The sequence below is a fragment of the Tinamus guttatus genome, unplaced genomic scaffold (assembly GCF_059628265.1).
Source record: "Tinamus guttatus ecotype Peru unplaced genomic scaffold, ASM5962826v1 Tinamus_guttatus_pri_ptg000909l, whole genome shotgun sequence".
NCBI classification, from domain to species: domain Eukaryota; kingdom Metazoa; phylum Chordata; class Aves; order Tinamiformes; family Tinamidae; genus Tinamus; species Tinamus guttatus.
This window is the reverse complement of record NW_028289443.1, coordinates 271,807-292,757: the sequence shown is the minus strand read 5'-3', so window position 1 is coordinate 292,757 and position 20,951 is coordinate 271,807. Positions and strand designations below refer to the sequence as shown.

Genomic DNA, 20,951 nt, shown 5'->3' with positions numbered 1-20,951 from the left:
TACAGCTTGTGAGCAAGTTGATAAAAAGCAGGTAATTTGTACCAGAAGGTTCCCTACTCCACCTATAAATACCATTGTAACTCTTTCAAATAATCCATCTGATAATTATCGCAGTAGGAGCATTGCTACTGAAGGAGCAAAGGATCATCCCATAGGAGTTTCAAAAGAATAATTGAAGGATTTTTTTTAATGCTGTGTCTTCCAGAATAGGGTGGATATTTGAAATCAAATAATCTCAGATTCCCATTTTTTATCCCAAGTACACCACTCCATCTTTCTTGTATAATGAAACAAGACCTTAAGAAACATCACAAGCAAGCACGAAAGCTGATAAATTTTATCAATAAAACGCTGAACTTGTGAATATCCATGCATACCTTTTAGAAACCATGAAGAGAATTTCAATGAAACAAAAAGGAACAACATGAACTATGGACATGTTTAAAAGGTCCGTATAACAACACGTTTCTACAAGTGGAAAACGGTGGAGAAAAAAACAGTTAGCGTAATGTGGGTCAATATGTAATTTATTTTTCAATTTGCCAAAGCAACTAGTGGAAATCATGGTGTAGTCTTCTCTATAAATCTCAAGTGCATGTTTCTGCAAATTTGCTGCTTTTCCTACATCGGAAATACTACTGATGAGCCTTAGCACAAAGCCACATACTGAATCCTAGACAGCATTTAGATGTCTGAAGATAAATGCTAAAATGTTCAGGGTGTTAGATGCAGCCTCTAACTTGAGGTCAGTATTAATAGAGATATTTCAGCCTGGTGTTTCTTCTCTTCTACTGGAATTCACTCAGTCTGCAAAGCGTGGAGGAAACTAACCGAAATGGCCAACCATTTGGTAGGGTTGTATCTGACACATATTAAATCGTCTTGTTTTCAACTGTAATTTTTGCAGAAAGATGACAGGTAGGAAAAAACGCAGACTTATGTAATGCTGTGTACTGGTTAGCTGGTGCTGCCTGAAAGCTGCTCACATTTTTCTGCTCAGCAATAATCATCAAGAAAATGTTTTCATTAAAAATCTAAACGACCCAAATTTAAATCCTCAGTTCTATCTTCCATTATTTTCCTTGACCATTTAAAATGTAGCTTTTTTTTCCATGTCATTATTTCATGTTGTTCAACCTGTCACTAACTGCAAGTAGTGCGGAGCAGTATCTCCATTAGCTTTGTTGCTTGGCTTTATCAAGAAAAAGGCTTCTCTAATTCCTGTGAAACCTTTCAGAATTTTTCTTCCATCAGAACGAATGAACAGTTTTTATTTTTTTGGCCCACTAGAGTAGCAGGATGTTTTAAAATATCAAGATTTTCTAGGGTCCCCAGGCTCTTTTTCTCCTCAACTTTGGTGTTAAACTGACGACAAGACAGGTAACAGCGGATGGCCTTTGAATCAGGCTTCTCAAGCCACTAGCTGGAAAAAAAAATCTATCTTTTAACCTCACGACATGCTGACAGGATTTAGGATTTAAGGTTTATGTCGCTTCTGCAACACGTTGGTGGCCCTGCGAGCGCCCCAGGCCTGCGCTGAGGAGGGAGCAGGAGAGGGCGCGTCAGCCGCCTTCGCCGCCGCGCCCAGGGAGCGGGGGGACGCGGGCGGAGGGCAGCGGGAGGCCCCTCCTCGAGGCAGCCGCCCCCGGTCGCAAACGTCCCCAGCGCCCGCTCTCCGCCTTCCTAACGGCCGCGAGCGCCGTTCTTCGCCTCGCAGGGGCCGCGGTCCCCGCCACCGCGGCCGGGCTCGTCCCTCCTCCCCCCCACCGCCACCGAGCCGCAATGGTTCGTCCCGGGGGAGGCGGGCAGCCCATAAGCGCGCGCTTCGCTTCCGGGTTTCGGTGCGGGCGGGCGCGCTGCGGTTGCGACTCCTCCCCCGCCGGCGCGCCCGGCCTCGCCGCGCGCTATGCGCAAGCTCGGGCCCTGGCTCAAGATGGCGGCGGCGGAAAAACAGAAACATGAGCACGGGCGGGTGAAGATCGGCCACTACATCCTGGGCGACACGCTGGGCGTCGGCACCTTCGGGAAAGTCAAGGGTGAGCGGCAGCGCCCCGGGCCGCGCGCGGCCGAGCGGGCTCCCCGCCGCGCCACGGGCCGCCGTGGCGGCCGCGGGGCCCCGGGGTTCGGCGGCGGGAAGGGGCCCCGCTCCGGCGCCGCGGCAGGAGCCGTTGGGGCCGTTGGGCGCTGCCGGGCGGTGTCCGGCGCGGGCTGGGGCTGGGCCGGGGAGCCGCGGGCTTCGAGCCGCAAATAAGGGGGGAAAGGGGCCCCACTGCCCGCGTGAGGCCGCCCCTGCTGCGGGCGGCGCTGCCCTCCGTGCGCTCGCGATGTCCGCGGTTACATCGGCCCTGGGTGCCCTAGGGAGGAGAGCGAGTTTTCTCACTTTGGGGAGGCAGCAACAAGCACGAAAAAGTGATGGGCCCGGGATCCCTCGGCTGAGGAGCAGCGCAGCTGGCAGCCGGGCGTGGAAAACTCCGTGCGAGCCCAGGTGGCTGGTGGCTGTCGGCATCTTCCAGCTCGCGCTCCGACGGCTTCTACTTGTAAGGCTGCAGGTGCCACGCAGCAAACCCGGAACCTAGCAGCAATAGGTCTTTTCTTTCCTCTTTTAAATTCCATTGATCATAGGTGGAGGAGAAAAAAAAAAAAAAACTGCATAGGCTTCTACTTTTCCAACTGTTCGAATGTTTCTGTGAACTGCTCAAATGCTGGGACTGCAGGTTGAAAATACCCTTTCACAGGTGCCTTGAGTGAGACCTAAGTGGTACTTTTATATAAATTAAACTGTTATGGTTATTATAGCGAGTTGTTCATGTTTATAATTAATGCAAAATGTGCTCATCCTGTTCTATCCAATATGTTAGCTGGTCTTTTGACGTGGTATTTTTTTTTCAGTGTAAATGTTCTCATTGTATGTATGCTCCATCAGCTCTCCCAGGCAGAAAATACTGATACTTTGGCAGCCTGTTTTCTTATCTTCAATTTAAATTATTCCTACCAGAATTAGCATCAGAATATTGGTATATCTCTGGGCTGATTGAATAAGGAGGGCGTGAAGAAGTTGCATTTCCCTCTCACATGAGCTGTAGAAATTGCAACAGTGGTGCTATGGGGCAGTAGTGGAAGAAACAAACTATCTGGTAGCTGCTTTTTAGCAAGTAGCTTGCAACATGCTATAGAAATGTGTTTTTCTCTAACAATGCCTGGGAAAGCAGCAGTGAGTATCTCCAGAGTAAAGTCATCGAAAGTCAGTCTTGAAAGAATACCTTCTCAGAAGTTTTACCAATTCATTCCGGATCAGAGACCTGAGAGGCAGCAGAACTGCTTATAATGTCTTGAGAAATTACCACCTCCTTAAGAACAGAGGAAATGAGGCAAGGGACTGTCAGAGATGGACATCAAATTTTCTCATCACTCACCATGGGATTGCTTGGTTGGGGGAGAAGTTGTTTTCTCCCCTTGCACAATGGGCTTCACGGAGCTACAGCGGCCATGCCCAGCGATGTTCTGACATGTTTGTTCTCACGGTTCAGGGAGCCCTCCTGTGACACCGTGTACTGCTCGTGCTTTTGCCTGCGTGGGCAAAAAGTGCCTGAAGTTGAAATGCTGAAAGATGGTTAATTGTTGGGGCTGCTGCTAAGATTGACATAAACAAAGGTTGTTCTTTATATTTACTGGATATGGTTAGCTTGAAGGGCTAACCTCTTAACACCAATGTAGTATTAAGAAGCAGGCATTCACTTTATTGCAGCGCTGGGTGTGCAGGGCATAGCTCCACCTATTGTGCATGCCCTAAGGTGTCTTTGCTAAAACTTTTATTTCTCTGTTATCTACATATGCTTTAAACTCTAGGAATGATCATACATATTCATTCTATTTCCCAGAACTAGTTACAACCAATCCCAGCTTCATGTGTGTGTGCCCTCTGCCCCTTTGGTGGTCTCTGGTGGCCTTTAGAGACCCCCTGGTGATCGTCTGTCTGTGTCCACTCAATGATGTCCCGGAACTTACTTCCATATTTGGCCTCATTCTGGTTCAAAAGGCCCTGTTTTGGTCCTACTGCCCAGTTTCAGACAATTCCGTGAAGATACAGTGGTCCTTTTCTTTGTCTTCAACTGATCTTTGCTGTTTTGTTGACGTTTTCTCATGATATACCGGCAACATCCACTGTTTTGTCCATCAGCAACAGTGAAAGAATGTCCTTGAGTGCATTCTTTCTTGGGTTTTCTCACAACACCATAAGGTTGGCCGGAGGGCCCATGCCTCATGTAGCAGCTGCTAAAGGTCTCCTGCAGGCGAGGAAGCCACGGAGAGAATTCAGGGGCTATACGCCCCCTTCACCCTCGTAGGTAATTGATACTGACCTGCTGGTCAGTAACGGTTTAACTGTTCATCTGGCTGTATTGACGTCAACTGTGATAGTTAATGCACCTGCTCAATTCCTTGAATTGGCGTTTGTGGGGAAGAAAGTCACTTGTCAGTGGTATCTAGACCAAAATGAAATGTCGTTGAAATGAAAAACTGTAGTACAAAAAGGTACGGAAAATCTAATTGTTTTTTGAAGCCCTTTTTTCATTTAAATTCCGACAGTGTTCAGTTATCCCTATTGTAGCTTTCTCCTCTTTTTTTTTTTTTTTTTTTTTTTTGGTCTGTGGTTTCTTCTTGGAAAAACGGTTGCACATGTTTCCTGCCAAAAAAACCAAGTGCAAAACTTTTTCCAGATATTTTGAATAGCAAACTTTCATGAAGGAAAGAGTAGCACTGACTTGTATAGATCAAACGAAGATGCTCCTTAAGTTTATGAATGTATGTTAATATTTATTCCAGACACCGGAACTTTGATTTGCACAGAATTCAAAACTGCTGCAGGCAGTCCTTGCTGATCAAGACAGTGATAAGGTGATATTATCTGAAGTCTTACTTGCAATACTGTTTCTAGGCTGAATTGAAAAATAGCCAGCAGTCTGCTGCCAGTAAATGTGTGATGTTTGGCTAATGCCGGATACTTTTAACTGCTTCATCTTACAAGAAGGTCTTGTGGCACGTGGGTAAAAACTTAAAACCAGAACAGTCTTCTAGTGCTTCTTCCCCTTGCAGTTAGGAAATTTGTTCTAATGTGATGGTACACAAGAAATAATAAAGTTGCCAGGCAATTTTAATAGTGGAGAAAGGAAATACAATAGATCTTATAGATGACTTTGTTAGTTTTGAGTTATAAATTCCAATTTTCATCTAGCCTGACAACTCAAATGAAGCAGTAATTGGCTGATAAATGACTTAAAAAAATTACATTGAATATAGGAATACTAAGCTGTAAAACTGCCTAACTTTCATATTAAAGGTACTTAATTTGGTACCCTTAACCAAAATGAAAAGGAAGTTCGTATGCTTAAATGATTTCTAGCTAGTTTCTAAGAAGTAGCCTCTTACAAGTTCAACTTAATTATTGTTAAATTAACCTACTGATTAGTTTTGAAATACTCCTGGCTTGCCTCAGCTCATGTTGCTGTTCTACAAATAACAATGCATTTGCATAAGAGTTGCTTCTCTAGTGTCTTCTGCTAACAAAAAATGTTTCTCTAAATTTTGAGTACTGATGATATGATCAGATGGGTTCCTCTTAAACTTTAATTTTCATTGAATTTAAGAAAACAAAAGGACCATAATAAAACAATGCTCTAATTGTAGTTTTGTCCAAAAGCAAATTATTCCTCCTGTATGGGTTATGGTTTAACACTCTAGGCAACGAGTCTGTGTGGCCTGGCTAGAACTTGTGATTAGTGTTTGCTTTTTGCTATGTTCCTCAGCAATGTGAACCTGCTTGTCCAGAGCTGTTGTTATTGTGGCCCTTTTTAGGTAATGGCTTCTCTGATTCAGGATATCAGTGCCTTATTCTGAGGTTAAAGAAAGCATCTCCACCACCACAACTGCATGTTCAGGGTCCACAGCTTAGATGCTTCCGTGCTGAAATTCAGACTAATTGCATTATTTTACATAGCAGCTGTCTTTTTGTCTGAAGAATAATCTGATTATTAGTTTTGATACCCACTGTTCTTGCCTTTCTGCCAAGAGCAGGAATTTCTTCTTGGTTACCTTACTTCTTACATCAATACAGAGGAAAAGCAACAGCAAAGTCTTGTGTTGGAAATTAAATTTGTAAATTGACGGTCTTTTTCTAATTTCATCAATTATCAGGTGAATGAAGAATGATTTTTGTGGATTGCTTGCAGTAAAATGAGAGTAAAGAACTATCTCTTCTGCACTCAGAAGGGACAGCCTGGCCTTTAGCACTGGTATCTAGCTTCACTATCTGAGAGCCTAATTTTTAGTTCTGTTTTCAGGGTCTGTACTTGCCTTGATATTCTCACTAATGTGTAATAACATGCTTTCTGCTTTTATGTGTTTTGTTTCTTGTATAAAAAGTACCTACAGATGAATGCATTTTTCCCTTTGGAATTCCTTTCAAATGTTTTATCCCAACTTCCAATGGATAGTTATACTTTAAACAAAGCTGAGGCTTTGTTAGCTTTTCAGGTGATTGGATGCAGCCAAGTGAGCAAGTACTGTGTTCAGTGCTGCTTAGGAATTAAAGGCTGGATTGCACTACTTTTGCAAGATACAATACAGGTGAAGAACCTCACATGTCTCATGGCCTTCAGTATATTGTGATATTTTCTCTCAACCAATATCTAATATGAAGAAATTGCCTTGGAAGCATGGCTAAGGATAGGAAAGAGGTGAACTACAAAAATCCACTTGAGTGTGCAAGGAAGAACCACGTAGATATCCCTTTAATCTGACTTGCCTTTAAAGGTAGGAAGCAGAGTGGCTGCTGGGGTCTTGAAAGGATTGTCGATAGTAGTTGTATAGAATCACTGCATGCAAAAACTAATGTGGGTGGCAAACTCTCGCTGAGCGTTGGAAGCAATGCTCTTCTGGCTTGCTTATGATCTGGTGTTGGGGCTAAAGAGAATGTTCTTAGCACCTTAATTTTGCAGCTGCTACTGGAACTAGTCATGACTAAGTCAGGAGTAGCAGAACCAAATAGCCTCTTAGAATAACTGTCTAGAATGTGTTTTAGACTAGTTCCAGTTCCTCTGTTACAGGAGAGTTTGTTACCTCAGTTTCTTTCACAAGTTTAAGTTATGGAAGAGGTTGCAAGTTTGCCTTGTTCAGAATAACTGCTGCTGGATTCTCCTTATTTCCTACATTTTACGTAGCTTATCTGCCTTAGATAAAAAATGTGATTTGGTGTGATGTTCTTGTTCAACACACAGAATAAATAGCTTATATCATGTTAGAAAACTCCAAGTACAGATGAATAATTATATATATATTTTAAGCAAGTTGTGGTCAGGCACTCTTAGCAGTGGTTCAGAGCAAATGCTGAAATGTCCCTGGGAGAGAACCAATGGTTTAGTACGAGCAATGCTTGTAGACATTGAGTAGAAGAGCTGCAAGCTTCAAAAAGACTGTGTCAGAGGAGGGAGCCAAAGCTTAGAGGGACTTAAACTAGAAAAGAAAAGTAATTAGCAAGGTTATCGATATTTTGGGGATATAGAACACTGAAATAGTGCAAAAATGCAGAAATGCAGCAAGACATGTGGGCATTTAAGGTTTGTCCCTACACTTCCAATCTGATAACTGTAAAATTCTGGGAGGAAATAGGGGTAAGGCAGTAGAAATGACATGTAATCTAGTTCCCAGTTTAGCCCCAGAAGTTGGGGGTGTGGGATCTAAACACTTGTGGTATTTAATGAACTATTTCAATTACATTCAAAAAGTTTTCTTACAAAACAGCTGAAAAACCTGACTAAATGCTTCTTTATTACCTGCAGTTGGCAAACATGAGTTAACTGGGCACAAAGTGGCAGTGAAGATCCTGAATCGACAGAAGATTCGCAGCCTTGATGTTGTAGGAAAAATCCGCAGGGAGATTCAGAACCTCAAGCTCTTCAGGCATCCTCATATAATTAAACTGTAAGTTTGCTTGCTATAATCAAATCTGCTTAAGCTGTAATTTCTTTTGCTCTTGCTGATTTGAAAAATCATTTAGGGGCAAATAATATTAGCAGCATCTTGTTAGGACAGTAGCCAACTTCTGAGTGTGTAGCTTTTCTTGGTGTCCTTCGTGATGTATTTTCACAAAATTGATCTGTGCAAGGTAGAGAAGTTCTGATTCTTTAGAGGGTAGAGGCACAAGAGATTTCTAATAATATCCATCTCTTTGTATTGTTGTTTCTAACTTGCTAAAATATGATAGGACCAAGCTCAAAGAGTTAAATTTGTCTGTCAGTAAATGAGCAAAGATCATGGTCATATGAGAAAGTTGAAAGGAGTCATGCAAAAGAAATCTCTGTTTTGGGACAACAAGCTGACTAACTCAATTGCTTGTGCAAGCAGACCTGTATATCACTAGGCATTGTCTTCATCAAGTCAGAGCATTTATTCTAGAGATCCTGCGGTGGAGTAGAGATACTTGAGAACAATTGTGCACTGTGATTGGTCACAGATAAACCATGACAATCCAGGTGCCCACACTTGAACCAGAAAAGCTCACCGTTGTCTTGAAGCACACAAGACCTTACTGCCTGCAATTCTGTCGCATGCGTATGAAGTCAATGAAGATATTTGCATCCTTAAATATAATACCTTATAATGCCTTTTAAGTAAGGAATTATAGAAAACATAAAAATCACAGTATTTGGAAGTTTGACCATAAGCTATTTCAGAACTTAGGGTATCTTGTAAAAGCAAACTGCTCTGCACTTTAGTCTTGAAGTACACTATTTCCTTTCATGTAAAGACAGACAGTTTTACTGCCTCATCAAAAGGAATGATGTGTAGCTCTTACATAATGGCAAAGTCTCCTTAAAATTCCTTCCATATTGCTGTGATAAGCTGTGTGTGAGGTAACTATAAATAGCTTTATAGAGCTCATCCTGAGCAAGAATAATGGAATGGCAAGTGTAAGTATAAATTACCTGCTGATTGTTGCAATGAAATTGCATAGTGAAAGGAGTAAAATAGCTTCTGAAAAACATTGGCATGGAAGGAACTATGAATTGGTGACTGATAAGTAGTTAAAAGTAGAATTTTACTGGAATTTTCCAATATCATATTGGTTTGAGGTAATTTTAAATAGTTCCTTATTAAGCGTATGGTCTAACTGATAACTTCTTTTATCAGGTACCAGGTCATCAGTACACCAACTGACATTTTTATGGTGATGGAGTATGTATCAGGAGGAGAACTGTTTGATTATATCTGTAAAAATGGAAGAGTAAGTAGTAGTCTAATGCTGCAAGTCAATGGCTTGCATTCTGTAATTGGTTTTGTAATATTTTTAAGTGAAGGTGTGTCTTTATAATGCTATTAGGAGTTAAAGATAGTTTCTGACTCTTTTGTTCTGAAGCTAAGAACAGTTGCATGTTCACAAATGTTGGAGATCCATTGTGTATTCTGGTGAACATGGATATGGATTAGGACATGTTCACATGAAGGGCTTTGGCAACTCTGTTGTTTGGGAACAGTTGCAACAGGGGCCTTAAAATGACTAAATCAGTAGTTTATTCTAAACTTGAATTTGAGCCATGCTTTGGAATGAGAAATATGTTATCTTTCAGTGTCTCAAAGTAAAGCTGTTTAAAACTGTTTGTGTCTCTTAGCTTGATGAGAAAGAGAGTAGACGTCTGTTCCAGCAAATCCTTTCTGGTGTGGACTACTGTCACAGGCATATGGTGGTGCATAGAGATCTGAAACCTGAAAATGTGCTGCTTGATGCACACATGAATGCCAAGATAGCTGACTTTGGTAAGCATTGTATTCTATAGCTGATAATTGTTTTGTTGCTATTCAGATGTAGTTTATTATAATAGGACTTTTGAAATACAGTTAGAATATTTGAATGTCTTGGTGGTTGGATGTAATATGTGAACCTGAAGAGTGAATGTAAAACAAATTGTGTTTTTTGCACAAGCTGTCTTTTCAAGTCAGGCATTTCCTATGAGTGTTTAACTTTAAAATTTTAAACTACCTGATTGGTCTTAACTGCTTAACTTTTTTTCCTCCAAAAGGCTGGATGGACTTAGTAGTTCACTGCTCTGCTGCTTGATTCAAAATTGACTCTTATTGCCTGTTTTTCCTTTTGTAAAATGCAAACGCTTAGCTGGTCAGGTTTAAGAACCACATTGCTGTAGTAAAATATGTTACTTGTTATATTAAACCATTAAATTTGCTCTAAAAACTGATTGGTAAATATAATTGAGGTAAATCATGGAAGGTAAAGTGAGAGCAAGTAATTCTTAATCTCCTATTCTCTTTAAGGTAAAGCAGCCTAATTAGTCAGAAGGCCTAATTGTCTTTATTAGCTGTTTTAGACACAGTGGCTGAAGAGACTGGTAGCTAGTTCTTGAGAATATCTTAAATGGGAAACCTGACAATATAGCAAGATATTCATACCACTATGTAATCATAGTGTTTCTCTTGTAGACATGGTGAATAATACCTGCCGTTGTAGATCACTTTGAGATCCCTGGTGAAAGGTGCTTGGTGATGTTGAGTATTCTGTTTTAAAGGTGTGGTGTTCAAGTACAGGGGGACTGGGAATCATATTGATTCTCTCCTGCCTAGAAAATGCTTTGGAGTGAGCTAACTTACCTGGTGAACACATGAAGTACATTAACTTTTATCTATCTGCAAATCAAGTGTTAGCAAAGCAGTCATGTTACATTAATTGCAACTAGTTTATTAATTTGTCTATTCGAAATCGTTTTATATTGGAGTGTGAAGGCTAGTTGATGTGTGTTCTTTCACCCTCCTTGTCTTACTTAGCTTGAGTTTTCTTTATCGTGCAACCTTCACTGAGAAAACTGGGAAATATTTTCCACAGCTATGCTAAAGGCTTCACTGATACAGGGGAAGGAGGCCATGCTGAAGGCTGATGAGTGAAGATAGCTTAATTTTAAAGTACACTTTAATTGCAACTTTGGTAGGACCAAAATCCTACCTTGCTGTGCTGTTCTGTCTGCCTTGGAGCAGCTGTGTTCTCTACCACACCTGTACAATGAAGATAAGACCTTTTCCGTGTCCTGGGGTGAATGTATGTTTTTGAGTATTCCTAGGTTGTATACAATAATGGACTGATGTTAGAATTTACCAGAAATCAGAGACCATCCAGGGTCATATGCCCTTCTGTAAATGTCGGTCATTCCAAACCATTATTCTTCCTCACAGAAGTATGTTAGTTAAGTTTCTAACTCAAAAGTACTAGTCACATTCTAAGAGGTATCTGCAGTGAAATGAATGAAATCATTTTGCTTTCTGAATTTTTAGTAGTTACTCTTCTATGTTTCAGGCCTGTCAAATATGATGTCAGATGGAGAATTTTTAAGAACCAGCTGTGGTTCCCCTAACTATGCTGCACCAGAAGTAATTTCGGGAAGGTAGCTCTTTTATATTGGTTGCATGTGTGCATGTGCTTCAGTCATTCTGCTGCTGAATGCTACAAAACTGGTGTACTTGATCCACTTGATACTGAGAGAAAGTGGGGTGCGTGAATAGAATTACAAGCAGAGATCTGTTGTGAAATTAAGTACAGTGGAATATCTGCTGAAGAATGACCATTGTGGCTGAACTTGCCCCCCCACCTTTTTTTTTTTTTTTGTTGTTGGTTGGTTGGTTTTTTTTTTAGACTCTGTTTTTCAAGTCTCTTTCTTGCAGTCCACGTAATAGCCTCCTTATCGGAGACCAGAAACCAGGTTTATAGGCAACAGGATAGAAAATATGTCCAGCCTTGTTATATTGACTTGCCTTAAACTTTAAATTTACCAGTTTTGAAGGACAGGGGACTTCGTGTAATCTGACGGTGTTATGCATTGTACAGCTTTCTTGGTAGCAGATGTAACTTTCCTTCAGTTTGCTGATGTTAAATTATATTTGGGTTTTAACACCATACAAAAACTGCATTTGTGGCCCAGCTCTTACTATATATTGGAAGGGAAAGGTCCCTGAAGCTAACGGGAGGCATAAGATAGGACTGTGAAATGAAATGCTATTTGTAGATTCAGTTGCTCCAAGCTTGCATACATTTGCATATTTGCATGCTATAATGTAAGCAAGTAAAAAAATATTTAAATGTATTAAATGCAAATCACTAATAGTTAACTCTTTCCCAGGTTATATGCAGGTCCTGAAGTAGATATTTGGAGCAGCGGGGTTATTCTCTATGCTTTGTTATGTGGAACACTTCCATTTGATGATGATCATGTGCCAACGCTATTTAAGAAGATATGTGATGGTATCTTTTATACTCCTCAGTATCTGAATCCATCTGTAATTAGTCTTCTGAAACATATGCTGCAGGTGGATCCAATGAAGAGAGCAACAATCAGAGACATCAGGTAAAATGCTTAATGGTGTCTGATCAGATGCTAAAGTGATAATCCCAATGCAAACATGCAGAATGGAGAAATTCATACATGAATCTGAGATGAAAAAAATCAGCTTGACTTCTAGCTTTAGTCTTGGCAGTTCTGAGCTACAGTGGACAGTGAAGTATCCCTTGGAGATCACAAAACCTTGGCATAAACTTGAGTATTCAGGACAACTATTGCAGCTATTCAGCATTTTTTTCACTTCAGTATATATTATGAATGCATGGTGTGGGAAGGGCACAACTACTTGAAGAGGTGCAGCATAAGAATTTCAGTTGAAACTCACTCTCAAAACAAGTGTGTGTGTGTGGATAAAGCTAGTTGAGTTTTGCATTAAGGTGTTTTAGGAGGTCAGGTAATTTTAACACTTAGGAAAATGTGTGTGGGTTCCCTCCATCCTCTTCCTGCCCACTCAATTGTCTCTCCTGGTAAATGTCTTGTAACCTTTTGCAATGAGGTGAAGGAGGAGGATGATTTTTTTTTTCTCTAAAGCAGAGATTGCCAGTTGCTTTAACATGCAGCTGTTTTCATTTGTGCTGCATGGAAGAATCCTTATAATTTCAGGCTGAAGTAGATGGTATAACAGTTTAACGTGTTACTGACACCTATATTTTGTGCAAACTAAAAAATATATTCTACTTGCAAAGTTGGACTCCTTTTCAAATGAATGTAATTCTTAAAATGCTTATTGTGAACACACATTTAGTCTCATGTTTTTAATCTAGGGAACATGAATGGTTTAAGCAGGATCTTCCTAAATACCTGTTTCCTGAAGACCCATCATATAGCTCAACCATGATTGATGATGAAGCCTTGAAAGAAGTGTGTGAGAAGTTTGAATGCACTGAAGATGAAGTGTTAAGCTGTCTATACAGCCGAAATCATCAGGACCCCCTAGCAGTTGCTTATCACCTCATTATAGATAATAGAAGAATAATGAACGAGGCCAAAGACTTCTACTTGGCTACAAGCCCACCAGATTCTTTTCTTGATGATCACCATCTGTCTCGCCCTCATCCCGAAAGAGTGCCATTCTTGGTAGCTGAAGCACCACGGCCTCGCCACACTCTTGATGAACTGAATCCACAGAAATCAAAGCATCAAGGTGTGAGAAGAGCCAAGTGGCATTTAGGAATACGGAGCCAAAGTCGACCAAATGATATCATGGCTGAAGTTTGTCGAGCAATTAAACAACTGGATTATGAGTGGAAAGTAAGGCGATAAGGGATCTTTGCAACAGACAGCAGTAAACTTTTCAGTTACATAGTCTAGAAATTTGGAAATTAATATTCTCTTGATGCTTCTCTACTGGAAAACCTGGTGTACCTATGTGTACATGGGGCTTTTGATTGCAGTTTATGCTGGTAGAAAAGGTTTTGCTGATGTCTGATCTTTCTGATGGTGGGGGGTTGGTGGTCTCTCCTTTCTTCCCCGCCCCCTCCCCCCCCCCCCCCCGACACAGCAATATTCCAACAAAAGACAGATAGAAATTACCTGTTTGTAACCAGTGAGTTGAAATGAGGAGAAAAACTCATGCAGTACTCTTTTTTTTTTTTTTTTTTCCCTGGGGAAGCTTAAGTAGAAACTCACTCAAATCTGTTCTGTACTAGGTTGTAAATCCATACTATTTGCGTGTTCGAAGGAAGAATCCAGTGACAAGTGCATATTCTAAGATGAGTCTACAGTTGTATCAGGTGGACAGTAGGACGTACTTGCTGGACTTCCGTAGCATTGATGGTATGTGAAGACTAGGTAACTTACTGGAGTGGTGTACACTTAAAATGATTTCTATTGCGTGTCTCAATTCACTTGGATAGAAAAGTTTCTCTGTATCAGTCTAAGCTGATCTAAATCTGAGTTGGTATTTTACTTCCTTCTCTCCTTGTCTGTTGTATCTGAGTCCACATGGTTAGCTGGTTCATCCACTTAAAAATAACAGCTTTTAGGCTATATTGACTCCTGTATGCACCAGCATTAATGCTACTGGTGCAAAAAGGGACAGGTTTGAAAGACTAGATTTGGATCAGCCTAAACTGCTTGTTGGGCCTTGCCGCTGGATTTGAGCGTTGATTTAGATCTGGGGTAAGCAGGTGAATATTCCTTCTGGTGAGGATAGAGTTGAAATCAAATTTTCATGCTAGATTTCAGGTTGTATATTTTGTATCTAGTGCTGTAGTAGGCAAAACTTGAGACAATAATTATCCACTTGCAGTAATTCTTGAAAGAAGTGGCTTAACCTATAGAATAAGCTCTAACTTTATGGACTGAGACCCATGTACATCATGTAACTGAATTGCGAACTCTCACGGAAATGAATGGAGGAGGTAATGTAGGCTGTCCATAACTATTTAAGAGTATAGCGGCAGAACAACAAAATTATATACTACTAATAGTGTTCATAACATGCCTAGAGAAACATGTAGCTTAGGAGAAAGGTTTGCCAGAGTGTATCTGGATTGCAGTATAGGACCGCTAAGGCTGTGTCTGACATTTTAGCATCATCTGACCTGGCAGTGCTGTCTTGCCTCATCCCTTCTGATAATATGGGAGCTTGCTTAGATCTGGTGGTACTTGTTAATGGGGCTAATCACTCTCCTGCCCTTGCCCGCTGCTGTGTGAGATGAGTCTCAGCCCTGGTAGAGGGAAGAGGAACATGTAGAGCCGTGGAGATGGGGAAAGGCAGCCTGCTGCAGTCATAGCTTCAGCTCTTGCAGAAATGCAACCCAAGGAAGTGGATTTGACATCCACCTTCCAAGAGCGAAGCAGATCTGTGGTTCTTTCCTCTGCCTTAGCTAACTGTTCTGTGTTCCTCTGCTCTAATGGTAGTTAGAAGCACCTCTGAGTGCTGTTGAAAGGACAGTCCCTTCTTGTGCTAACTAGGAAATACCATCTTACTGCCAACAGCATTTAAAGCAAGAACAGAAGTAAATCTGCAGAATTTTATTACTTAAAATAGAAATATTTCTTCCTTTTAACAGAGGAAAACTTAAGTCCCTGCAGCCCAAGCATGCAACATACTACAGAAAAATCTTTCCAAAAGTGAAGGATAAGTTGAATGCTGACAAAAGCATATGCAAAGTGTTTGAAATGTTACTTAACTATATATTATGTATTTGTGAGGAGGGCTAGCATCATAAGGTTAAGCTTAAAGATGGATTAAGTGAACTATTAAAGCAGTTGAAAAATTAGCCACGGAAATTAGTGTGTAAAAATGTCAAGTTGTGCTGGGCTGAACTAGGTCAAATAGCCCTGAAACATAGTTGAGAAGTACTGTAAGAGATGACTTACGCTAGGGCACTTTAGGAATATAAGTAATTTAGGAATAGGAATAACTTGGTGCTTCAGTGCTGTTGAGTATCTGTAGTAACTGCATACAGTTTGCCAAAGTTTCTTGCATACTCAAAGATTAAACAGGATTAGATGAGAAGGGAAAGATATTTGCTGTTCCTGATCTGATATTGATAACCCATTTACCTCCTTTTTCTCACAGACGAAATTACTGAAGCAAAGTCTGGGACTGCAACTCCACAGAGATCAGGTTCCGTGAGCAACTACAGATCCTGTCAAAAGGATTCAGATGCTGATGCACAAGGAAAATCAGCAGATACATCCCTTACCTCATCAGTTACCTCTTCGCTTGACTCTTCTACAGCTGATTTAACCCCAAGACCAGGGAGTCATACAATAGAATTTTTTGAGATGTGTGCAAATCTTATTAAAATACTTGCACAATAATTCTGAAGATGGGCTTATTTCTTTTACAGCAATAAGCATGCCTAAATCATAGTCAAATGCTTCCAGTTATAATCAAATTAAATTAAGGCGCTGAAGAAACTAGCCACAAAATGCGATTTGCACAGGGACTGAAAATGATTCTGGGCAGTTAGCTGTAGTGTGTTGATGCTGGAGGGAATTCTGATTACCTGCTGTCCAGTAACTTGATACAGGTACAGGAAATCATGTGCCTGTTGGGCAATGTTAGTAACATTTTATATTGAGTGCACATTAGGCTTCATAGAATATTTAGGTCACAAAGACTTCTTTGCTGGTGATGCGTACATCTGATGCACTGTAAGTAAATGTACACTTACTAGTTAAATGACTGAAAGATGTCTTGTTGGTCACCATCTACAGTCGTGCCTCAGTTGATCAGAACTATCAATTATTTCTTAACAGTAATGTGTTAAAACTGATACTTCTTCCTTTGACGGTAAATTACCAAGATTAGTGTGTTTATCACTTACTATTTTAATAACTGATAGGTTAGGTTTGATCAAATGTATATCCTGGCAAATCCAACCAGTTGAAATGTCTTAATGCGTGTATATGTTCAGGAAGCACTTAAGGATGAAATTCTGTGGGCTGTAAGTAGAACAGTTGAGGCTGCAAGTGGTGACAAGGAGCTCCTACAAGGATGATTTGGTGCCCCAGGGATGAAACAAAATGTTGCTCTGTGGAGAGCTGTCCACAACTTCTGATCAATGTGCATTGAACCCACCTCTCATCCTTGTGTGATATTAGCCAACCAGTTCCCCACTGCTACTGCAAGCTGAGGATCTCGTTCTTCAGAACTGTGCGCATGTAGCAAATAGCACAGCCTAAGAGCATCCGTGCTATTCCAGAATCTAAAATTGACAGATTCTTAGATAAATAAAAGTTAATTCTCTCCTGATACAGCTGTTTATATCACAAGTTGACACAGCATATACTGTATAGAATTCACTTTGCAGTTGAAACTACACACATGTAGGTCAGGCTTTCTCAAGCCACCTTTATAGGAAGTTTTGCCATTTAAATAAAAACATAGGAGTACATCTGGTCAGTTGATTGCTTAAAATTGATCATGACAAATAACTGAGTGCTAATATTCAGAATATTTTCAAGAATGGACCGCAATTGCTGATGACAAATCTGTATGCAGTACTTCAGAAAAAGTGATCCTCAAATATTAAAATTATAGCTAGTCCTTGCACCAAAACATTTTAAATTTTCTAAAATCGGATGTATTATCTGCAGTTACTTTTGTCATCTAGCAATAATGGATGTAAACATTAAACAGTAAAGTGTGTGCAAGAAAACATGCTAGTTTTACTTTTAAGAACAAGTGTTGTTTTCAAAATGGACCTGCCTAGGGACTCATATTTACAGACTGGCATTGCAGGTATTAACATAGAATGAAACTTAAAATGGTTGGGGGATTTTTGCCAATGATTTCAGTGAGCTGGAGACTCCATCTATGACTAAGTGCTAGCTACAGATTGTAAGAACAGTTTAACCCAGAAGCCAGGGCATCTGGTTTCAGTCCAGAAGTTCATCTGTTAGGAACACTTAAAGAGTCTGAATAAAGTGTTAAAGCCCCAGAGAATGCTATAACTGTGTGCTGAACTGGGTGATTGAGTGGTCTGTCTAGAACCCTGGTAAAAGTTCAGGCCCCTGTGGTCAAGTAGTGTTGCATATGGTCCCTGTAATGCAGGGTTATATTACTTGTTTCTCAAGATGGAAAGCTTTCCTTTAAATCAAGCTTGGGGTTTATACTGCTGATATTAAGATGTTAACATGAGGGACCAACTGCAAATTCTACTTAAGTCCTTTTCTTAGTGTTCTAAGAATTGCCTCTGATGTACTGAATAAATCATTGTAATTATTCTTTTGTTTCCCTGTATTTTGAAGTTGTTGAATGTTGCACTTGTACAAACATAACAAACGCACAGATTTTTTTTTTTATTGCAGTAATTCCTCATTTGAAATTGGTATGGGATCAGTAAAGCTATCTCTTGTATATGTTAGACTAAAAGCTTAAGTGATATCTGCTCCTGGTTTGCAAATTTGTCATGCTGACGACAAATGCAAGGTGTCAAGGTGCAAATAGCTTTTAGTTTTTATATACTTTTTTGGCTCTCTTGTAGTTTAAGGCAACCATGTTTTGGTATCTGGAGGTTGAAACAAGTTTCTGGCAGATGTGTACGGTATGCATAGCTTTAAATAAAGTAAATTTTGTGGGTATGATAAATCAGTTTTGATGGCCAAAAGTTTTCTGACTGAGCTCAAGTTTTTGTACTGGGTGGGGAGGGAGGAAGGGCGACTGATGGCCTATTTGGATCTGGCACAGTTGTCTGTTGCATGACTTTCTTACACTTTTTAAAGGCCTTCGTGTTGAAACTGCTTTCTCTGGATTTCCTACTCATATTGCAGACTTTTTTTTTAAGGTGTGTTAGTATCTGCCCACAAACTTTCACCGAGAAATCTGACAGGGCTGTGAGGGGACAAATTACAAATTATGCAGTTTGGTCTAGTTCATTACTACATATTCCCAACCTTACTCTCCTTGGAGTATTTGGAATTACCTTGCCTTTGTAGTGTGACTTTTGAAAAACATGGATACATCTGATTGTCCGTATGCAATATCACTCACTAGGTAAAGAACATATATTCATCTTGGTGGTGCAATAGTTTAACTTTCATGTATGTCTTGACATAAGTGTTTAATACAGACTTGGAAACTTTATTTGACCAGTTGATTACCATTGTAAGATATCAAGTCCAGTTCTCTTAACAACTATGTGCCTACTTCCTATGTTGATTTTTTTTTGACAAAGCTGAATGCAAAAATGCTTGTTTATAACTGTATGACTTTTTAAATTTTCAAGACTTAAACCTAAATAAACATAAAATACTTAACCACCATGCCTGGGCCTGTGTGTGCACGCTTTCTTCTACCGTCTGCTTCTGTCAAATTAATACACGAGGGTTGCTGCGTTTTAAGGTTTAGCCGCCCTTTTTTTTTTAAGCGTTTAACTCCCCGGCAACGCAGAAAGCTGGGCGGGCGCCATAGCCCTCCCCTTCCCGTCCCTCCCTTTCCTGCCGCCGCGGGGGTGAAAGGGCGGCCGCGCTTTCCTGGCGGAACCAAGCGGGGCAGGTAGCGATTCCCGGGTTCGGGAGGCGGCGGGGCCGTCGCGGCCGGGGCGCGGAGCGAGGCGCGGGACGTGGCAAAGCCTCGTCCCGCGCCTCGCTCCGCGCCCCGGCCGCGACGGCCCCGCGTCCGCCATGGCCGCTCCCGGGGCCCTCGTTGTGTGTCCGCGCGCGCGCGGGGGCTCGGGACTTTCTCTCCGCCCTTAAACGCGGAGCTGCCCAACGGTCAAAACCGTTTTTTTTTTTTTTTTTTTCCTCTGTTGTTCTTTCGCCCTTCTCCCTAGCGCTCTAAATGGCTTCTTTCGGATGGAAGCGAAAGATTGGCGAGAAAGTTTCCAAAGCCACTTCGCAGCAGTTCGAAGCAGAGGCCGCCGATGATACCAGTCAGGTCGAGGATGAGGAGGATGCCTGGGTGCACGCAGCCAAGAGGAGAAAGGAAGTTCTTGTGGAAGACTGCGTGAGGAAGAGCAAGCAGCTGAAGGAGGAAGGTGCAAATCTGGCAGAAAACAGCAGGTACTGATGTTATTTTTCTATTTCTAGGCTGAGTAAATGCTGAAGGTTATTTTCATCCCTTTTCAAATGTTAAGCAGTTTGCTAGATGTTACATTCATGTTTTCATGTTTGTAAAAGAAAGCAGTTCTTTTCACTTTAGGCACTTTCTCTATTGCTGAATCAATTGTTTGGATCAGCACTACAACAGCCGTGTAGTTGTTTTATGTGGTGCTGTTCTTGGCACCTGTGAATTGAAGTCTCTGTTCAGTCTTGTTTCTGAATGTTAAAAAAGTGCGTGATAGAAGTAGAGGACTAAAAAAGTGATTTGATCTGCAAACTAAAAGGGTAACTAAAATTTTGTGAGGTGAGCCATGCCGTAAGCCATGTTGTAGCTCTTCTGCGCCTACACTGCTAATTGTGAATATGTGATAACGTCTCTGCTTCTGTTGAAGAGTGAGTTTCTCTGTGGGTACAGGGAGTAGGCAAACTGCTGGGCACCTGTGCGTGGTGAATCCACTGGTTCCAGTTCACCTTGCAGGCAGTGACGTTCAGGTAATCGCCCTGAACATCCCTTCTGGTTGGCGAGTGCTGAGCCTTGAGGCTTCCACAGCTTCAGGAGGGTAGTGACATCGTCCTCTTCTGCTTCATGCAGCAAGTAACCGTGAGAAGGAGGGGGCTACAGGAGAGAGAGTGCAAGTTACATACTAAGTTATTTGGCTAGATTCCCCCTGGGGAAGGGAGGAGGGGAAGGAATCCCTCCAAAAGCAGCAGCTCTTGTACTGCTTGGCATGGTTTAGTAGTACGAGCATCTCTGCTTTATTCGTGTCCCCGAAGAGAGGTGACGTTATAACGCTTAGCTTTCAGGTATACGTATCTCCATAATAAGTCTATGAAGGCTCCTGTTAAATTCTTGCTTTTAACAAATTTCAGTGTAAGAATAGGTGCCCTGAGTGAGGTAGAAGGGGACAATTCAGAAGTTTAAAACCTACAGTGTAGGTGTAGGTCTTTAACAGTGGAAATAAATTAGACCAGGCTTTTTGCAGAGAACTGTTTGTGCATATGCACAATTTCATAGAAATTGTGTTTGCAAGCTTGAGGAAGTGGAAAAAACTCTACAGCTTG

General features: G+C 41.1%; 2 protein-coding genes across 2 annotated transcripts in view; both read left to right on the top strand.

Annotated features, from left to right (window-relative positions):
* The first annotated feature begins 1,906 nt into the window (after nt 1-1,906).
* On the top strand, nt 1,907-16,596 carry PRKAA1 (protein kinase AMP-activated catalytic subunit alpha 1). Its single transcript, XM_088537945.1, has 9 exons — nt 1,907-2,036; nt 7,833-7,974; nt 9,184-9,277; nt 9,663-9,807; nt 11,351-11,438; nt 12,171-12,395; nt 13,154-13,640; nt 14,039-14,165; nt 15,919-16,596. Exons 1-9 carry the CDS (start codon nt 1,907-1,909, stop codon nt 16,161-16,163), a joined length of 1,683 nt encoding a protein of 560 aa, XP_088394071.1. The 3' UTR covers nt 16,164-16,596.
* A 3,027-nt stretch (nt 16,597-19,623) lies between these two features.
* TTC33 (tetratricopeptide repeat domain 33) overlaps nt 19,624-20,951 on the top strand; it is a 29,551-nt gene continuing 28,223 nt past the window's right edge. Inside the window, exon 1 of the mRNA XM_010219148.2 lies at nt 19,624-19,850. Within this exon, the coding sequence (XP_010217450.2) occupies nt 19,630-19,850 (221 nt within the window). The 5' untranslated portion in view covers nt 19,624-19,629. The remainder of the gene's footprint in view (nt 19,851-20,951) is intronic.